Here is an 18,557-nt window from a genome sequence, read left to right on the forward strand (position 1 = left end):
TCAATGAGATGGATTGGCACAGTGGTCGCAATAGGCTCAAAACTAACGATAGTGAGAATGGTCTAGGGCCGGGCGGTGTTCCGTTCTGCACAGGGTCACTCTGAGTCAGAACAGCTTCCTGGTGCCTAACGACGACAACCTCGTCATGGCTTCCCGTTGCTGTGCTTAGGCTCCGTGCAGTCGGTTCTGACTCGTAGCGACCCTGTGTATAACAGAACAAAACACTGCCCGGTCCCCTGCCACCCTCACAGTTGTCCTTATGTCAGAGCCCAGCAATGCAGCTCCTGGGTCAATCCGTCGTGTCAAACATCTTCCTCTTTCGCTGCCGCCCTTCTACTTTACTCAAAGCATGGTGTCCTTTTCCAGGGACCGGTCTCTCTGAACATGTCCAAAGTACGTGAAACAAAGTCTCGTCATCGCTGCCTCTAAGGAGAGCTCTTGTTCACGGTGGGTGCCCCAAATAAGGAGCACTCTCGTGGGCGCCCCAAATCCACTTCGAGTCTCCGCAGAGATTCAGCCTCCACTGTATTTTTCCTGGCCATTGACCAGCAAAGTCAGAACTCTGTCTTCAGGCCCATTGCAGCCAGTGCAGAGAGGGGAACGCTGACCTTCACGAACTTGCCTGGGCTCGCTCTGGATGGAAATTGGGGTGCTAGGGTCACGTGTTTACGAGTCATGCCTCAACCAATGTGATTGATGGGCCTCAGAACTAACCCTGTAAGCTTTTCAAATCGACAGTGAGATACATACAATAAGTATGTTTTCAATCACGGTCCCTCTCCCACATCCGTAGTCCAGTCTGCAAACTGTGATGAATCAATCTGCTGCCAATCATGATTGTGTGACAATGGCCTCTGATTATCACGTGGCTGTGACACCTCTGGGCACCGTTAGGGCCCCACGTTGATGGTATCCCTCATCTGGATGACGTCTTTGTCTTTGTCCTGCTTAAAACTTTATGAAGGGGTCTCTATATAATGTATTTTAATTTGGGGTCTTTTTTCCTTTATAACTGGCTTAACTATATGGCCCACACTCAATTATTTTTGGTTTGCATGACAGAACTTTCCCATGGTTCAACCTCATAATAACCACTTGGTGGGCAAGGCGGTGAGAAAGTCAGCTGACCTCAGAGGGGTATTTTGGCTAATGTGTGGCTCTTCAATAACAGGAACGGGATTGAGGCAAAAGCTACTAAAAAAGGATGTTCATTAAGCAGTTTCTCGGGAACATAAATCCTAAGAAGAATAGAATTCTTAATATGCAAAAGTACACAACAATTTTGGAAGAAAGGAATACATTCGTATAGTTCATGTTTCCATGACCTTTCTCTCTCCATTTAAAATATTCTTGCATTTATTTTTCTGAAATATGCCTGTCCCACTTTCATACACTTCCATTCTTGCATAAGTCTGCCCGAAGCTCATAAAAATTCTCATTATTTTTATTTTTTTAACACACCAATTTATGACTTTACTTGACATAATGCAGCTTGAACATATTTAGAATTAAGAACATCAGTATAAACAAAGTACAAGTTATGCAAGTGTTCTCATAAACATATTTTTATGAAGTTAAGATAAAAGGGGTTTTCACAGACTGAGAGCAATCCCATTAATCCAGTGTTTAGGAAAGCTTGGTTTCTGGGGAGATGGATGGTATGTCTTAAAGATATGTCTCTTTGCTTCTAAGTAAGAAATATGGAGAGCAATAAATGAACACTTCCTAGCAATATAATTTAGAAGGTATTGTTCGGAGTTTATAATAGTGTTTTAACTCCTGTAATGATAACAAATAATATTAAAGGACTATATTTATATAATCCAATCAGATATTTTATATGAAATAAAATCTTTGGGTAGCCTTGAACACTTTTCTTAATTTTTTTTGCATAAAATGAGGGTAAAAATAGCACCTACCTCACAAAGGCCTTCTCTTAAATTAAGAGTTAAAGATCATGATATTTTTTTAAAAAGAGGTACTTAAGAGCCTCAGTGGACCCATTAAGATGGGAGGAATCTGCACTCCTTGAGGCTATGCCGTTGTTGTTGTTGTTGTTGTTGTTAGATGCCACTGAGTCAGCCCCCACTCACAGTGACACCACGTACAATAGAACCTCACACTACCCGGTCCCAAGCTATCCCCCCAATTGTTCCATGTTTGAGCCCATTGTTGCAGCCACTGTGTCAATTCATCTTGTTGAGGCTTTGCTCTTTCTCGCTGCCTCTCTACCAAGCATGATGTCCTTCTCCAGGAACTGGTCTCTTCTAACGACATGTCTGAAGTTCACTACACAAAGTCTCGCCATCCTTGCCTCTAGGGAACGTTCTGGCTGTACTTGTTCCGAGACAGATCGGAAGACATTTAGCAGATGACTGAGAAAGAGCTTCCTTCTCAATGTAGAGTCAACCATGATGATATGGCAAAGCCTGGGAGAGTAAGCCTTTGGGACCTTTATCTGCGGATGGGCCACGCAAGACACTCAAAATGAGAAGAAACAGCGGTAAACATCAATTAATAATTGGAACTTGAATCTAGGAAAACTGGAAGTCAATAAAAATGAAGTAGCATTCATAAAGATCAATATTCGAGGCTTTAGTGAACTGAAATGAACTGCTATGGCCATTCCGAATCAGAAAAACACATTTTTCACTAGGCTGGGAAAGACAATTGAAGTTGAGCAGTGTCACAAAAAGGATATTTCAAGACCTCTCAAAGTACAATGCTGTCTGTGACAGGGGAGCGACTCTGCCTTCAAGCAACGCCAATCAATACAAACATCACACATTTATGCACCAACCACGAGAGCTAGTGATGCAGAGGTTTCAGCATTCTACCAACATCTTCAGTCTGAAATTAATCAAGCATGCAATCAAGACGCATGGATAATTACTGGCGATTGAAAGGCAAAAGTTGGAAACAAGAGGAAGGAACAAGTAGTTGGAAAACACGGTCTTGGTGACTGGAACAAAGGTTGAGATCGCATGACAGAATTTTGAAAGACCAACAATTTCCTCATCGAAAATTTATTTTTCCAACAGCATAAACATGGATTCTCTAGATGGCACACACAGAGATCAAATAGACTACATCTTTAGGAAGAGACAATGGAGAAGCTCAATATCAGCAGATAAAACTAAGCCAAGGACTGACTGCAGAAGAGACCATCAATTGTTCATATGTAAATTCAGGTCAGGTTGAAGAAAAGTAAAACAAGTCCATGAGAGCCAAAATGGGATGTTGAGTACATACTATTTGAATTTTCAGGACATGTTAAGGACAAAATTGATTCTTTGAACACTAATTACGGGAAACCCGATGAGCTGTGGGATAACATCAAGAATATCATTCATGAAGAAAGCAAAAGGTCGTTAAAAAGAAAGAAAAGATCAAAGTGATGTCAGAAGAGACTCTGAAACTGCTCTTCATGGTCGAGTAGCTAAGGCAAATGGAAGAAACGACGAAGTCAAAGAGCTGAACAGAAATTTTCAAAAGGCAGCTCTAAAAGACCAAGCAAACTATCATAATATTATAATGAAATGTGCAAAGAACTAAAGTTAGAAAACAAAAAAGAGAGAACATGCCCAACATACCTTAGACTGAAAAAACTCAGGAAAAAATTCAAGCCTCCAGGGGCAATAATGAAAGATTCTATGGGCAAAATATTGAATGATGCAGAAAGCGTCAGAAGATGATGGGAAGAATGCAGAGTCATCGCAGTAGCAAAAAGTTGACATTCAGTCATTTCAAGAGGTAGCTTGTGAGCAAGAAACAATAGCACTGAAGGAAAAGTCCAAGCTGCACTGAAAGCAGTAGCCAAAAACAAGGCTCCAGGAATTGATGAGACGCCATTTGAAATCTTTCAACAAACTGATGGCGCACTGGAAGCACTCATTTGTCTATGCCAAGAAATTTGGATGACAGCTACTTGGCCAACTGACTGGAAGAGACCCATATTTGTGCCCATTCCAAAGAAAGGTGACCTAACAGAATGGGCAAATTATAGAACAATATCATTGATATCACATGCAAGTAAAATTTTGCTGAAGATCATCCAACAAAGGTTGCAGGGAACTGCCAGAGGTTCAGGTTGGATTCAGAAGAGGATATGGAACAAGGGATATCATTGCTCATGTCAAATGGATCTTGGTTGCAAGCAGAGAATATAAGAAAGGTATTTACTTGTGTTTCATGGACTATGCAAGGGAATTTGACTGTGTGGACCATGGTAAACTATAGACAGCTTTGAGGATAATGGGGACTCCAGAGCACTTAGTTACGCTCATACAGAACCTGCTCATGGATCAAGAGGCAGTTGTGTGAACAGAACAAGGGGAAACTGCATGGCTTAGCATCAGGGACCACGTGTGTCCAGGTTGTACCCTCTCACCCTACTTACTCAATCTGTGTGTTGATCAAAGAGAACCTGAGTTATATGAAGAAGACCAAGGGATCGGGATAAGATACAGATGACACAACCTTGCTTGCTGAAAGTGAGGAGGGCTTGAAGCACTTGCTGATAAAGATCAGGATCTCAGCCTTCACTATGGGTTACAAGTCAATGTAAAGAATACGTAAGTCCTCGCAACGGGACCAATAGAGAATATGATAAACAGAGAAAAGCTTGAAGTTGTCAAAGTAGAAGGGCAACAACAATGAGGATGACCCTCGACAGGAAGAAGAGCTACCGGCAGAGCATGTTGGGAATCCCTGCCTGATGTGGCGGAGGCAGCAGGCCCTGTGCCAGGCCAAGACCAGAGGCTGAGTTCAGGAGACAGGCGGAGCGGAGCAGCAGCACAGGGACTATGAGACTGTGAAGCAGAGGTGCAGGTAAGCCTCCTGGCGCAGACAGGGGAAAGGCTACGGGACCACGTGCTGAGAGGCCGTGGACTAGAGAGAGACTTGGCTACTGACCGAAGAGAGGTACTGCTGTGGAGCCAGGAGTGGTTTTCCACTCCTGCCTTGCAGTAACTAGTCAACTAGCATCCTAACCCCTGAATCATAGGTATTATCTGTAAGTTCTGTGTGAGCGTAGCAGTGGATTATGGAGCCCAGCAGAGAAGTAGAGTGCTGCGGGAGGAATGGCTGGTGTCAGAAGAGGGTGAAAGAAGGACGGAGGATAGAGGCATGTCTGACCTCTGCCATGTGACGGTTGGCCTTGGGTTGGTGTGGAGCTAGATTCTCCTCCCGTGTGTAGAAGGAGGCATTTCTTCTCTACCTAAATGCAATGTTCTTTCTCACTGGGAGGCACAAATGGCAAAGGACTGGCTGGGTGGGTTTAGGTCATCTTATAGAAAAGACCTTGATTCAGATGTGTTTTTTCCAAGTTCCCCAGGGTGGCCCAAAGATGTGACCTCTGCACGTTCTCTGTGCTATGCCTGCCAGAGCACCAGCCCAGGGTGGGAAATCTTTGCCCGAAGCTCTAAAGCCACCAATGGGCTAGGGTCACAGCCCCCAGCCAGGGAAAGCCAAGCCAGGACTCCCCCAGAGTGGTCTGGCTGCAGTACTGAATATCATCCTGAGATACAGTCAAGCCTCTTGCCCATCTGCAATCCCGGGTCCAGCAGCACTTTCCAGTTCTGTTCCTAGTATAGGCACCAACATCAGCCCTTCTACCACAAGGTAGGTGGTTCAAGCCTAGCAACTGCTCTAAGGAAGAAAGGTGAGGCTACCAACTCCCATAATGGGTAGAGTCCTAGAAACTCTGAATAGGGTCACTGTTGGTTAGAATCAGCTTAATGGTAGTGGTGGGGGGGGGTAATATAATTAGTTATATAGATGTGAATCCTTCGGGCACCATTCTGGCTTCATGCTGATGGTCCCCGTCTTCCCAATCATTTGTCTGTGTCCTGTTTAAGGTTTAATTAAGGGATCTCTATAGAATACCTTTGAATTTAGTCTTTTATCCTCCAGAACACTGTGCACATACCTCCTCCATGCCTGCAGGCTGAGGGAGCTCAGGATTTGTTCCCGTCAGTGTTTGCAGAGGAAGGGGATATAGCGCTGAGTCTGCTTCACCTCACGCTACAAACGCTTCCTTGAAAGCTCTTCCTGTTTCTGACCAATGCCAGACCTCTGCAGATCTACCTAAGAGATGCTCACTGGAAATCAGTTTGCCTGAAAGGAGACATAGATCATTCTCAGCTTGAGGAGAGATGCCACGCGTGAGATTTGGAATCAGAACTCTGTCATCTCCTGGCTGTGTCCTCGGGAGGTGTACCTAAAGCGTTTACTAATCTGTGAAGGGGAGTGATGGAACTTGCCGCCTGCCTCTACGGGTGTCCGTGGGGACCAGGTGACAGCATAAGAGAAAATGCTTTACAAATGCTTGTCACTGCGGTCTTTGCCATGCAGTTGGCGTTGGGGCCCTGGGGTGTCAAACTTTTCTTCGTTTTTTTAAAATCGTTTTATTAGGGGCTCATACACATCTTTCAACAATCCATACATACATTAATTGTGTAAAGCACATTTGTACATTCATTGCCTTCATCATTCTCAAAACATTTGCTCTCCACCTAAGCCCCTGACATCAGCTCCTTATTTTCCCCCTCCCTCCCTGCTCCCCCCTCCCTCATGAACCCTTGATAATTTATAAATTATTATGTTGTCATATCTTGCCCTGTCTGACGTCTCCCTTCCCCCCCTTTTCTGTTGTCCATCCCCCAAGGAGGAGATCACATGTCGATCCTTGTAATTAGCTCCCCTTTCCAACCACCCTCCCTCCACCCTCCCAGTATCACCACTCACACCACTGGTCCTGAAGGGATCATCCACCCTGGATTCCCCGTGTTTCTAGTTCCTATCTGTACCAGTGCGCATCCTCTGGTCTAGCCAGACTTGCGAGGTAGAATTGGGATCATGATAGTGGGGGAGGAGGAAGCATTTAGGAACTAGAGGAAAGTTGTATGTTTCATCATTGCTACATTGCACCGTGACTGGCTCATCTCCTCCCCGAGGCCCTTCTGTAAGGGGATGTCTAGTGGCCTACAAATGGGCTTTGAGTGCCCACTCCGCACTCCCCCCATTCACTATGATGTGATTTTTTGTTCTGATGCACGATCCCTTCGGGGGTGTCGAGCTTTTCAAAACAGTATGAAGCTACTCAGCAGAGCTTGGTCAGACAGGGAGAAATGAGCCAGAGAGCTTCCCTTCTCAGGCGACATGGACGCATGAGGTTTCTTATTGCGGTGGTGGCTGTTCCGTGCCAATGAGTTGGTTCTGACTCCTCTGCGCTCGATGCACAACAGAACAAAACCCCACCCAGTCTGGCGCCATCCTCACAGATGTGCTCAAGTTTGGGCCCATTGGTGCAGCCACTGCGTCAATCCTTCTTGTTGAGGGCCTGCCTCTTTTTCGAGGACCCTCCACTTTACCAAGCATGAGGTCCTTATCCAGGGACTGGTCTCTCCTGACAACCTGTCCAAAGTCCATGAGATAAAGTCTTGCGGCCCTTGCCTCTGAGGATCACTCTGGCCATACGTCTTCCTGTTATCAGTCCGTGGCACCTTAAACATTCTCCTTCAGCATCATCAGCCAAACGCACCGATCCATCCTCAGTCTTCTCTATTCACTGTCCAACTTTCACATGCCTGTGAGGCGATGGAGAATCCCATGGCGGGGTCAGGTGCACTGTAGTCCTCAAAGGAACATCCTTGCTCTTCAACGCTGTATGAAAACATTCTTAAATCCTTTTCATCATGCTGCTGGGACATAAAGCACACTGAGCAGCTCTTTCCCAGCACGTCCACCTTTCTCAACCGGCCAGGCCAGGGCTGTCCTACCACCACCAGCAGCAGCTGCCGCCCGGTCCAATCCAAATCATGCAGTCCCCAGGGATGTCCCAGTAGAATGACGCTGCACAGGGTCCTCAAAGGCTGGTTTTTCAGAAGTAGCGAGGTAGGAACTTGAACTGCCATGCTTTCAGCTAGCAGCCATCCGGATAAACGGTCTGACCATCCAGGGTCTCTGTCGCCGTATCATACTATTTCCACTCGCCGATCACTCCTAAGTGCTAATAAAACACCTCTTCTATCAATACTTTCCGCTTAGTGAACCGATCTTTTTTTTAAAAAGTTCCCAGAAAGAAGGGATCATAAATTCTGCAGAAGTCATTTGAAGTCGTAAACCTTAAAAATGCTTTCTACGTGTCCCACTGATTGAAGTTTTCCAGTGGACTTGGCCACATCGGGCCACGGTAACAGCACCGCTGCAGCGCCAGGGGAAATGGCATTTCGGGACAGTTCCCAAGTGACACTGCCAAGGAGAGGTTATTTTTTCCCTGGATGGCATTGTTGTTTGTTTTTAGTTTTTTTTCAAGTAGATCTTTTTCTTTTGGATTCAAGATAAAATGAGCTCTCTGCTTTTTGAGGTCGCCCTCTGTCCTCAGAAGGGGAGTTTTCTAAGACCAGCTGTTCTCCTTCCTCCCGGGACTTCTGTCTGGGGGCCCGGAGGGGGTGCTTTCTGAGAACGGGTGCTCGGCGTCCCCAGAGGGAGGGGTTCCTCTTCCTGGGGAATTGGTGAGAAGTTGTGCTCATAGACGCTTTCTCTACTGCTGGAAATTTAGAGTCACGTAAAAAGAGTTCTTTCCTATGGTTTCTACCCATCAAAGCATGGCAGCCGAAGAGGACGGGGCCTCTGGGCGGTGGGTTAGGCAAGATTGGACACAGCTTACAAGGTCTGGATGCATGTTTCCAGGTTTCAGAGAAGAGGGTGGAACCAGAGCCGTGGATGTGGTTCCAGAGTAGGATTCCTGTCTTCAATGCGAGAGACCAGGGTTCGATTCCCAGTCAGTGTACCTGCAGGGCAGCCACCAACCGTTGTCAGTGGAAGCCTGAGTGGCGCTATGCTACCGGACAGTTTCAGCAAAGCTTCCAGTCTAAGGCGGACTAGGGAGAAAGATCTGGGGGTCTACTTCTGAAAACCCTATGGATGAAAATGTTCTGATCCCCAACAGACCCCGAGGATAGCACAGGACCGGGCAGTGTGGGGTGGGGTTCACAATGCGTTGGGGGTTGACAACAACAGAGTGGAGCCTGCGTTGGGACCCAAGGCTCCCGCGAGGATTCTTAGACCCACAGGAGAGGTGGGGAAATGGAGGCACTGAGAATTTGAAAGACTCTCCTGCAGTCGAAGAGGGGACAAGACAGCCGCTGTGGAGGTGGGGATGGATAGAAAGCCAAGTTGGCTTGGAAATGGAGGCACTGAGAATTTGAAAGACTCTCCTGCAGTCGAAGAGGGGACAAGACAGCCGCTGTGGAGGTGGGGATGGATAGAAAGCCAAGTTGGCCTCCTGAGAAAAGCTGAAGCAGGCCCTGGGGTTGGAAAGAACACAGGGAGGATGGGAAGGAAGGGAGAGAGAGCTTGTGGAGAGGGAGTGAAAGTCAGGGGAGGGAAGGAACTCCTTAAGAGAGAAGAATCCAGCTCCGGGATTTGGGGACATACCGTCTTGCAGAAGGGCTGGCAGCTACTACTGAACACATTAGCAGGTGAAAAGACAGGTCCACATGTTGGTCTTTCCCCATCACTGGGCCTCTTGGCCAGTTAGTCAGCTATCTACTTCTAGCACCCCCATGGAGCAAAAATGCCTCTGCTTCTTGGCATTCCACACCATCCAAGGAGAAACTGTATGTTTGCCCTCTCCTGGGTACCCCTGACAGACTATCCAGGCAGCCTAATACGCTGGAATGAAGCATTCTCTCGACTCTGACTCATCCCACCACTTAAAGCAGGGGTCTTCAAACTACGGCCCACAGGCACATGTGGCCCACCGAGGACATTTATCCAGCCCACTGGGTGTTTTTGCCCAGTTTGTTTTTTTACTTCAAAATAAGCTATGTGCAGTATACATAGGAATTTGTTCATAGTTTGTTTGTTTTTACTATAGTCCGGCCCTCCAACGGTCTGAGGGACAGTGAACTGATCCCTGTTTAAAAAGTTTGAGGACCCCTGACTTAAGTGTCCCTTCCCCAGGGAAACCTCTCTGAGCTCCTTGCCTAGGTTAGGTCCTTGGGTCACAGGCCCCACCGTGCCCTGCATGCTGATTCCATGATTCTGATCCCAGCAGCAGCCAATTGCTTGTTGACACAATTATACATGTGATTTCTGTCTTGCCCCACCGTGCCCTGCAGGCTGATTCCATGATTCTAATCCCAGCAGCAATCAGTTACTTATTTATTCAATTATCTGTGTAATATATGACTTGGGGACCACAAAGAGTACGCCCCAAGGAAACTCTGCATCTATCTTGGTCTTTGCCACCCATTCCTGGGACATGGTAGCGTCGAACAGATACTTCAAAGTGAAGAATGATTCCTAAAGATTCCCCAGGAAAGCACCACGGACAAGCAACACTTACTGCACAACTTGTTCTGGAATACCGAGGTCAGCGGCTCAATCTGGCTGAAGTTGGCCACCAGGAAGACGTGGTCTTTGTGGGGCTCGCTTCCGATGGCCTTCAGCGTGTTGAGGTCCACCTGACCCACGCCAATGGCAAAGATCAGGATGCCTGTGTCCCGTGCCTTTGCAGCCACCTCAGCCACGGAGTCCTGCGGCCTCCCATCTGTCACGATCATGATGACCCGTGGCACGTTCTCCCGCAGGGGACGGGCCCCCTCTGCTTCTGAGAAGGCGATGTTCAGGGCATACTGGATGGCCAGCCCGGTCATGGTGCCCGTAGACAGATGCCGCATCCTCTTGACGGCACGCTCCACCTCAGACTTCCTCTTGAAGGTCTTGAGGGAGAACTCGTTCTTGACAGTGCTGCCGTACTGGAGCAGACCCACGCGGGTGACATCAGGCCCAATGTCCAAGAACTGCAAGATGTCCACAATGAACTCCTTGACCTTCGCATAGTCGAAGGCGCTGACACTGCGTGAGCTGTCAATGATGAAGACTAGGTCCGCCCGCTTGTTCTCACAGGAGCTCCCTGGGGAAAGAGGAGAGTCAAAGGCATGAGAAGACATCAAGGACAATTTTCACCTCGCATGGGGGAGAAATGGTTCAATCCCCAGCCAAGTACCTCAGGCCTAGCCAGTCTTCTCTGCTGGTGAGGATGCTACGGTGGTGTATGTGGTGCAGGGACGCTGACGTGGTTTCAGGGCACTTCCCAGGCTAAGAGGGACTGCTGGCGACTCCTGAAGATGCACCAGGAAAAACCCTTACACCACCTGCTAGGCACATGCCCGTGGGGAAGGCCCAGGAGCCGGCATCCTTGCGCTCCATGTTGCACGAGGTTGCCGTGAGTTGGGGGCGAGCACGGCAGCTAACAAGGACGAACGGGCGAAGGGCACTGGAAAGAGTGCCTGTTCTCACGGCTGATCTTCACTGGGTTTTCTTTCCTGCTCTGTGAGTGTGTGACAGGTGACTGAGCACTGGGTACCAACCGGCAGTATTTCTTATGGAAAGATAAGTGAACACTTTAGCGTCTTGAAAGTTGTCAAAGAGCAAAACCCCAAATCATAAAAGACACCGGGCTTAGTGGTCAGCAGGAGCTTGACGGAAGCCCCAAGACTACAGCCCTTAGTCGACCTTCACGTCTGAGCTCACTCCCGTGTTAGAATCATCAACCATTTAAGATGAAAAATGGCAGCATTTACCCAAGGCCCAAGTTCAGAGGGTTAGAAGAGGCGGAGGGATGGAAGCAGGAAACCCGGGGCAGAGGGGGGTCCAGATGGTACATGGGGTACTACCAAGGATGAGTTGGAACAAAAGGTGTATGAACTACTGAACGTGAACCTGATGATCTGCTCTGTAAGCCATCACTAATTCACAATAAAACGTTTTTAAAAAGGAGTTGTCAGTGAAGGTTTTAGAGGAACAAATATCTGGTTGGAGTAAAGTTATTATTTATGGCTTGGCACATTATTATGGCTTGGCTTGAATACGATAGAGAACCTAAAAGAAGCTTAGGACAAGACCCAGGTTCCAGGGCCTGATAACCTACCTGGGCAGGCTTAACTAACGAGCAATGAAAGAATACAAGTTATTCAGGGGTGGGGGGGTGGGGGGGAAGGAGCACCTCTGGCAAAAAATGTGTAGCGTGTACGTCATTTGCTATGTAATCCCGGCAATAGCTATCCAGAGAAAAGGGTTATTAATGGGCTGGAGCCAAGGAAATGGGACAAGAAGGCACTAGCCTCCCTGGGTGGGCGGGGTTTGGATCGGAGAAAAGGAACAGAAAGGGGGAGTGAACTGGTGGATCGCAGGTTAGACGCGGCCTGGCTCACACCACCGAGCTGAACGCTAATGCACAGCAATGCTACAGGACAGAAGAGAACCGCCCACAGGGTTTCCAAACCTGCAAACCTTCACAGACCCAGGCTGCCTCCTCTCTCTCCATCGGCACAGCCAGTGGATTCAGCCTTCCAGTGAGCAGCTGAGCACTATAGACTGCACCACTGAGGCACCTCTGATGAGGCTTAAGGTGGCGAGAATTGGTGAAAAAAAATGCAAGTAGACTTCAGTTTGGAGGGAGAGCCAGAAGCCAGTGATAAGAGGTCTTTAAATTCAGCATGGATGGCATAGTGTTTCGTGCTGGGCTGCCAACTGCCAGGTCACTGGTTTGAAGTCACCAGCTGCTCCGCAGAAGAAAGATGAGGCTTTCAACCTCTGTCCAGAGTTATGGACACCCTCAGGGGCAGTTCTAACCTGTCCTCCAGGGTCGCTTTGAATTGGCATCGACCCCATAGCAGTGAGTTTGGCTTGGATTTGGTTTTCCCAAAACACAGGCCCCCACAACCTGCCTTTGAGGATGCAGCGATGAGATCCATATAAAAGCGACCTTTGCAGGATCTCTCCCAGCACCCTGAGCATCACGGCCTCACTGGGTTTTCAGAACAAGTGCTTGGGAATAGATGAGCACTCCCATTAGATAGATGGGGGATGGAAGTACCGATGGAGGGCTTAAAACATTTCCTGATCTATTAATTTATTTTTAGTAATAATGTCATTGGCATATCTTACAGAGTCCAATATATCCATTCCCATACAATTCTGTTGTTCAGTCCCATCAGGTGGGGTTATTCAATCATCGATGTTATCAGCTCCCCTTTCTCCCTCTTAGCCCCCCTCCTCCCGTTTCCTCAGAAAACCACTGTCTCTGAGGGTCATCCCTCTTGACCTTCATGTGTGGAGCGATCCTAAATATACAAATGAACACATGCAAATCTAGCGTGATCGATGAGGTTATACACATAACAACCTCACTAGAAATGTTAAAGAACTGGAGGATAGTTATGTGGCTCATTAGTGCCAAACTGCACCCTGGCTCTATCACCCGATCAGTGTGGCCTTTCTGAGAGGGACTGACCAATCAACTTGCAGGTGGATTTGGGTTCTCCATGTATCCACACCCCTTCACTTCAATTTGGTTGCATATTTTTGAACTTTTGATACCTCTTCCTGTCGACACCTCATGATCACACAGGCTGGTGTGCTTATTCCATGTGGGCTTTGTTGCTTCCCTGCTATATGACCACTTGTCTAATTATAAGCCTTTAAAACCCCAGATACTATATCTTTTGATGCCCAGGCACCATCAGCTTTCTTCACCATATTTGCTTATGCACTCACTTTGTCTTCAAGAAGGTATCATACAAGGCCGCATTATTAGAACAAACCATTCTTGTACTGAGGCAAGATATAAGTAGAGGCAATCTACTTCCGAAAAATCTTGGAGCACCATTCGACGCGGACACACAGAGTGGCCGTGAGTCAGCACTGACTCGATGGCACCTGGTTTGTTCTGCGTTTTCCCTTAGAAAGGCAGATGGGGACGGGTTGGCAGGGAGCACATCGGCCTCTGCAGGACTCCCGTCCTCCAGGAATCTTTGGGGGCAGATATCCTGGGGCTGTAAACTTGTTCTTGGTGGACACCCCATGGGACCAGGCTACCCTACCCGCCTGTAGTCATGAGGCAATGTAAGGAAAGCATGGACATTTCTCTCCGCACACAGCAAGTAGAAGTCCACAGAAACGCCACAAAGGTCAGAAATGCCACCGGGAATTCCAAGGGAGTTGCGATGGTGAGTTCAAAGCACCAGTCCCGGGGAAGCTACACAGCCTAGGAGTTTTCTCCAAGATGTCTCCACGGGTCTCTTGCGGATGCTGAACTTCCCAGTTTAACCTGGAAGGGTTAGGTCAGTGGTCTCCACATTAGGGCACACACCCCAATTCCCTGGAGGACTTGTGGAAACAAATATCAGTAAGCTGCAGCCCTGGGACCCAGTCGCTCTGGGGTGCAAACCTGAACATCTGCTTTCTTTTTTTCTTTAATAAATCATTTATTGGGGCTCATATCCATTGTGTCAAGCACATTTGTACATTTGTTGCCATCATCATTTTCAAAACATTTTCTTTCTACTTGAGCCCTTGGTATCAGCTCATCATTTTGCCCCTCCTTCCCTCATGAACCCTTGCTGATTTAAAATTATTATTATTTGTTCATATCTTACACTGACCGGTGGCTCCCTTCACCCATTTTTCTATTGTCCATCCCCCTAGGAGACGGTTAGGGGGTAGATCATTGCGATCGTTGCCCACTTTCTCTCCCCACCTTCCCCTCCTGGTATGGCAACTCTCAATATTGGTTCCCAAGGGATCTGTCTGTCCTGGATTCCCTGTGTTTCTATCTCTTATCTGAACCTGTGTACATGTCTGGTCTAGCCAGATTTGTCTATTAAGTTTCTCGGAGAGCAGGCACTGCTAGTTCAGGGACCACGCTCTGAGAACCAGCTGGCCCAGAAATAAGTGATCGCTTGGAGAAAGCAGTGCCTGGGTAAGGGCATCTTCTCTGGAAAAGCAGAGGGTCGGAGGACCAGAGGGAGACCCTCAACGCGATAGACCCAGTGGCTGCAACAGGGGGTTCGAGCCGGCGATGACTGTGGGGGCGACAGGGGACCGGGCCGTGTGTCCCGCCCTTGTACAAAGGGGCTGAGAGGGAGTGGAACACGGCATGGCACCCAATAACCAAGATCTGACGGGCTGCAGTGATAGCCATGCCCTCACACGGTGAAGATGGAGTGCCCGCTGCCTGGGCGAGTCCAAGTCAGCTGAGAGAAGTGGGGGATGTGAATTTCCACAACGAGGTCAACATAATCTCATCTGAGAGCCTCAGCCAAAGAAGAGAGGGGGCCCCCGGGCCAGCACGGCCTCTGCCCCTTTCTGCCATGCGGGTTTGTGCTGCTCTCTGACCCTTGACCTCTTCTTTGGCAAATGGGAGAAATAACCCTAGCAGGCTGTTGTGAGACTCAAAAAAGAATGGACTGGTGATTTCTAGCTAGTATTGATTGAGCACTTACTAGCAGGGGTTTAGCACTTGTTAGCTCAGTTCTTTGTGCACATCAACCTGAGGAAATAGGAACAGGTACTTTCTCCGTCTAACAGATGAGAACACGGAGTGGCGGAGCTGGGATTTGAACCCATCTGTCTGAGTGCCCACGTTCGTCTGGAGCCTGCATTCTTCACCACCAAGCTCTGCGCATCACGGGGGCAAGAGGATTTGTGCTTTAAACCTGCCATTGAGTTTCCCATGATGCACCAGGACTACGCTGAATCTCGAGGGTCAGTTCTTTCCGTGTCTGGAATCAGGGCTTCAGAGAGCAATGGGCCACACTTGCCTGCCGGCCGCCAAGTGCTCTCCCTGACACAAGGCCCGTTTGAAGGTTTGTCCCTTTTTCTTAATCCGATGCAACGATGAAAATAGATGCCCACCGCCCTGAGTGGCAGCAGTCCAGGAACCCGGGCTGCTCCTTGTTCACATTCTCATTCACTGGACACGTGCTGACTGCGGGCTCAGGAGGACAGCAGGGATGGGGCAGGCGTGAGCGGGAGGAGGAGAAACACAGTCCTAACAGTAGGTGAGCGCCCGGGATGGGATGAGGGAGGACATCCCTCAGGACACAGAGCTGAGCCAAACTGCCAGGGGTCGGAGCAGCTGATTAAGAAGCTGATAAACAAGCTAAAAGGAACGTTTCCATCAAGCCCTCACTAGTTTACTGCAATCGTACAAGCAAGCGAAACGCAGCGAAGGTGACAGCTCACCCCTGGTCCATATTTCTCCGGGAACAGTACTGGGATGAGGGCCTGGGGCATCATAGATGTGGGACTTACTGCTGAGCGAACCCCAAACAAAAGGCTCCTCCAATCTGACGGACCAGGGCTGAGTTGAGAAGGCGAGCAGACAGATGACTGCCTCTGCCTACCGACCAGAGGTGAGAACGTCCAGAGACGATGGCTGCAACTGTCGTGAGGTCCAAAGGGGATACTTTGTGACTGATCTCCTGCTTGACCCAGTGGATAAAATGGCTCCAGGTTTTAATATATTCCGCTTGGCTATCCATGGAGGTTTTCCTTGGTGGCATGGTGGCGTCGTTGTTGGTCCGTTTGCTTGCTTTCTGCCTTGTTTTTCTAGGATTCTCTGTGTAGGAAACCCAGACTAGGTAGACCTATCAGGAGCATCAGATTGCACAGGCTGGCGGGAAATGGGGAGCGAACAGCAAAGGTACACAGAAGAAGACAGGTCCTGAATGGATTATGGCGAAGGCTGCACAGCTCTTAGGAAGGGAAATGAACTACTGAAAGGGATGAGGTGGAAGTTGTTTGTCTGTGAAGTTGTTTTAAAATAAACAAATCAATTAAAGGGGGTGGAGGGGGGCAAGGTGGAAGGGCTAGCTGTGGAAAAGAAAGTTCAGGGCATAAATCAGGATGTCTCCCCAAATTGGAGACCTCAGCAGGCCTCTGCCCAAGTCCCCGAGAAAGAGGCTCCACGTGGAGGCGGCTGGGTCAGGAAGGCAGGGAGGCAAAGGTGGGCTGAGACCTGGACAGCAGCTCCCATCTGAGAGGGCAACGCATGTAGTCAGAGTACAGAGGGCTCAAAGCCCTCCCTGCCAGGGGCTCCATCCCCGGTCACAGCCACCCTAAAGGACAGGGTAGAACTGTGCATTCTGACTGTCACTCTTTAGGGGAGCTGGTGGTTTCAAACTGCTGACCTTGAGGTCAGCAGCCCAACTCATGACCCTGATGCCACTAGGGCTCCTGATAATTGCCCGTGATCCAACGTGAAAATTCACACCTGGCTTTCAAGCCCAGAGCTGTGCTCCTCAAAATGGATCTCAGAAAATGTGATGATGCTTCGTAGCAAACGTTCCACAGACAGATGGTTTGTGGGCACTTAAAATGAGAACGGGGGTGGGGTGGGGGGATCTAATGATGGAAGCGAAAGAATGTGACAGATTCTAGCACAGCAGAAGAGGGAATGGATGCGGAGAACAAGCTCTCCAGGCAGCGTTAAAGCCCTTCTTGTTGCTGGTGAAGCTAACATTGAAGAGAAACCAATCAGCATGACATTGGGCTTGGTTCCCATTAAGTTCAGATATAGAAGAAAGCATGCAGGGATGTGGTTACACTATCTCTAAGGTCCACAGTTCAAAACCACCAGGTGCTCCTCTGGAGAAGGAAGGGGCTTACTATTCCCATAAAAAGTTACAGTCTTGGAAACATGCAAGGGCAGTTCTACCCTGTCCTGAAGGGTTGTTATGAGTTGGCATACACTCATGGCAGTGAACTTGGTTTGGGGTTACACGTTGGGATCCGTGGTTCAAAACCACCAGCTGCCCCACAGGATGGAAATGAGGCTTCCTATAGGGTCACTCTGCGCAAACAATTGTGAGCACTGAAATGGTCGAAGGAAACACTTGGCTGTGTGGTCAGGGTGTCTGAAGTCATCGTCCATTTTGATTGCTGGGGCAATCACAGGGGCTTAATTTGAGGAAGTTTGAAGAAAACTCTTTTGGTGAGAAAAAGTCAGGAAAATTGTATCGAGGAATGCTTGTTTGTTGTTCATCTTGACAATGCACCTGCTCGTGCTTCAAGGAGAGCAAGGAAACCATCTCTAAGGCAGCCTTCCCCCAACTACCCTGTAAGCCGATCTTGTCCCTTTCAGGCTGTGTTTCGTTCCCCCAGTCTCAAAGGACATTAAGCACGATTTGAGTCCCCAGAGGATGCCCAAACTGTCGTCTTGACGTGGTGTAAGGTGAAGAGGGCAGCATCCTTTGGGGCCGGGCCAGAGAGATGGAAATGTCGCCTTCAGAAGCGTGTTTGTTTCTCGACACATCCTAGATGGAGCTTCACATTTCCACATGTCTGTTTATGATTTCCTACCAACACTTTTGACTTATCCTCAGACGACCAAGGACAAGAACACTGGAGACAAGGAAGTCAAAGCTATCACGGCTTCCTTGGAGCAGAACGTTGAGTGCTACCAGGTGTCAACAGTGAGGGAACACTTGGCCGTGCACAGGTGGATAGAAATTGGACAACCCAGAAACTAGAGTGTATCATCGATGCCTAGTATTTCATAAGGTGATGACAAGTGGGGATTTTGATGTTAAAGATAAAATATGTAAAGATAACTAGTGCTGTATTTTTACATTTTACTGGGGAGGGGATAGTTATTACAAAGGGTGGGGCCTCTTAAAATAACCAACAAATGATGACAAGAGGAATGGGAAATGTGGCCATGAACCAAGAGGTAAAGGTGTCCTTGTGGCAAGAAACAACCA

At 48.3% G+C, this 18,557-nt stretch overlaps 1 protein-coding gene across 1 annotated transcript in view; it reads right to left on the reverse strand.

Moving 5' to 3' along the window:
- The window catches only part of MATN2 (matrilin 2), a 202,330-nt gene that overhangs the window by 108,102 nt on the left and 75,671 nt on the right, over positions 1 to 18,557 (reverse strand). The window contains exon 3 of the mRNA XM_075549452.1: positions 10,355 to 10,924. Coding sequence (XP_075405567.1) covers positions 10,355 to 10,924 — 570 coding nt within the window. The remainder of the gene's footprint in view (positions 1 to 10,354; positions 10,925 to 18,557) is intronic.

Source organism: Tenrec ecaudatus, chromosome 5, assembly GCF_050624435.1.
Source record: "Tenrec ecaudatus isolate mTenEca1 chromosome 5, mTenEca1.hap1, whole genome shotgun sequence".
Lineage (NCBI taxonomy): Eukaryota > Metazoa > Chordata > Mammalia > Afrosoricida > Tenrecidae > Tenrec > Tenrec ecaudatus.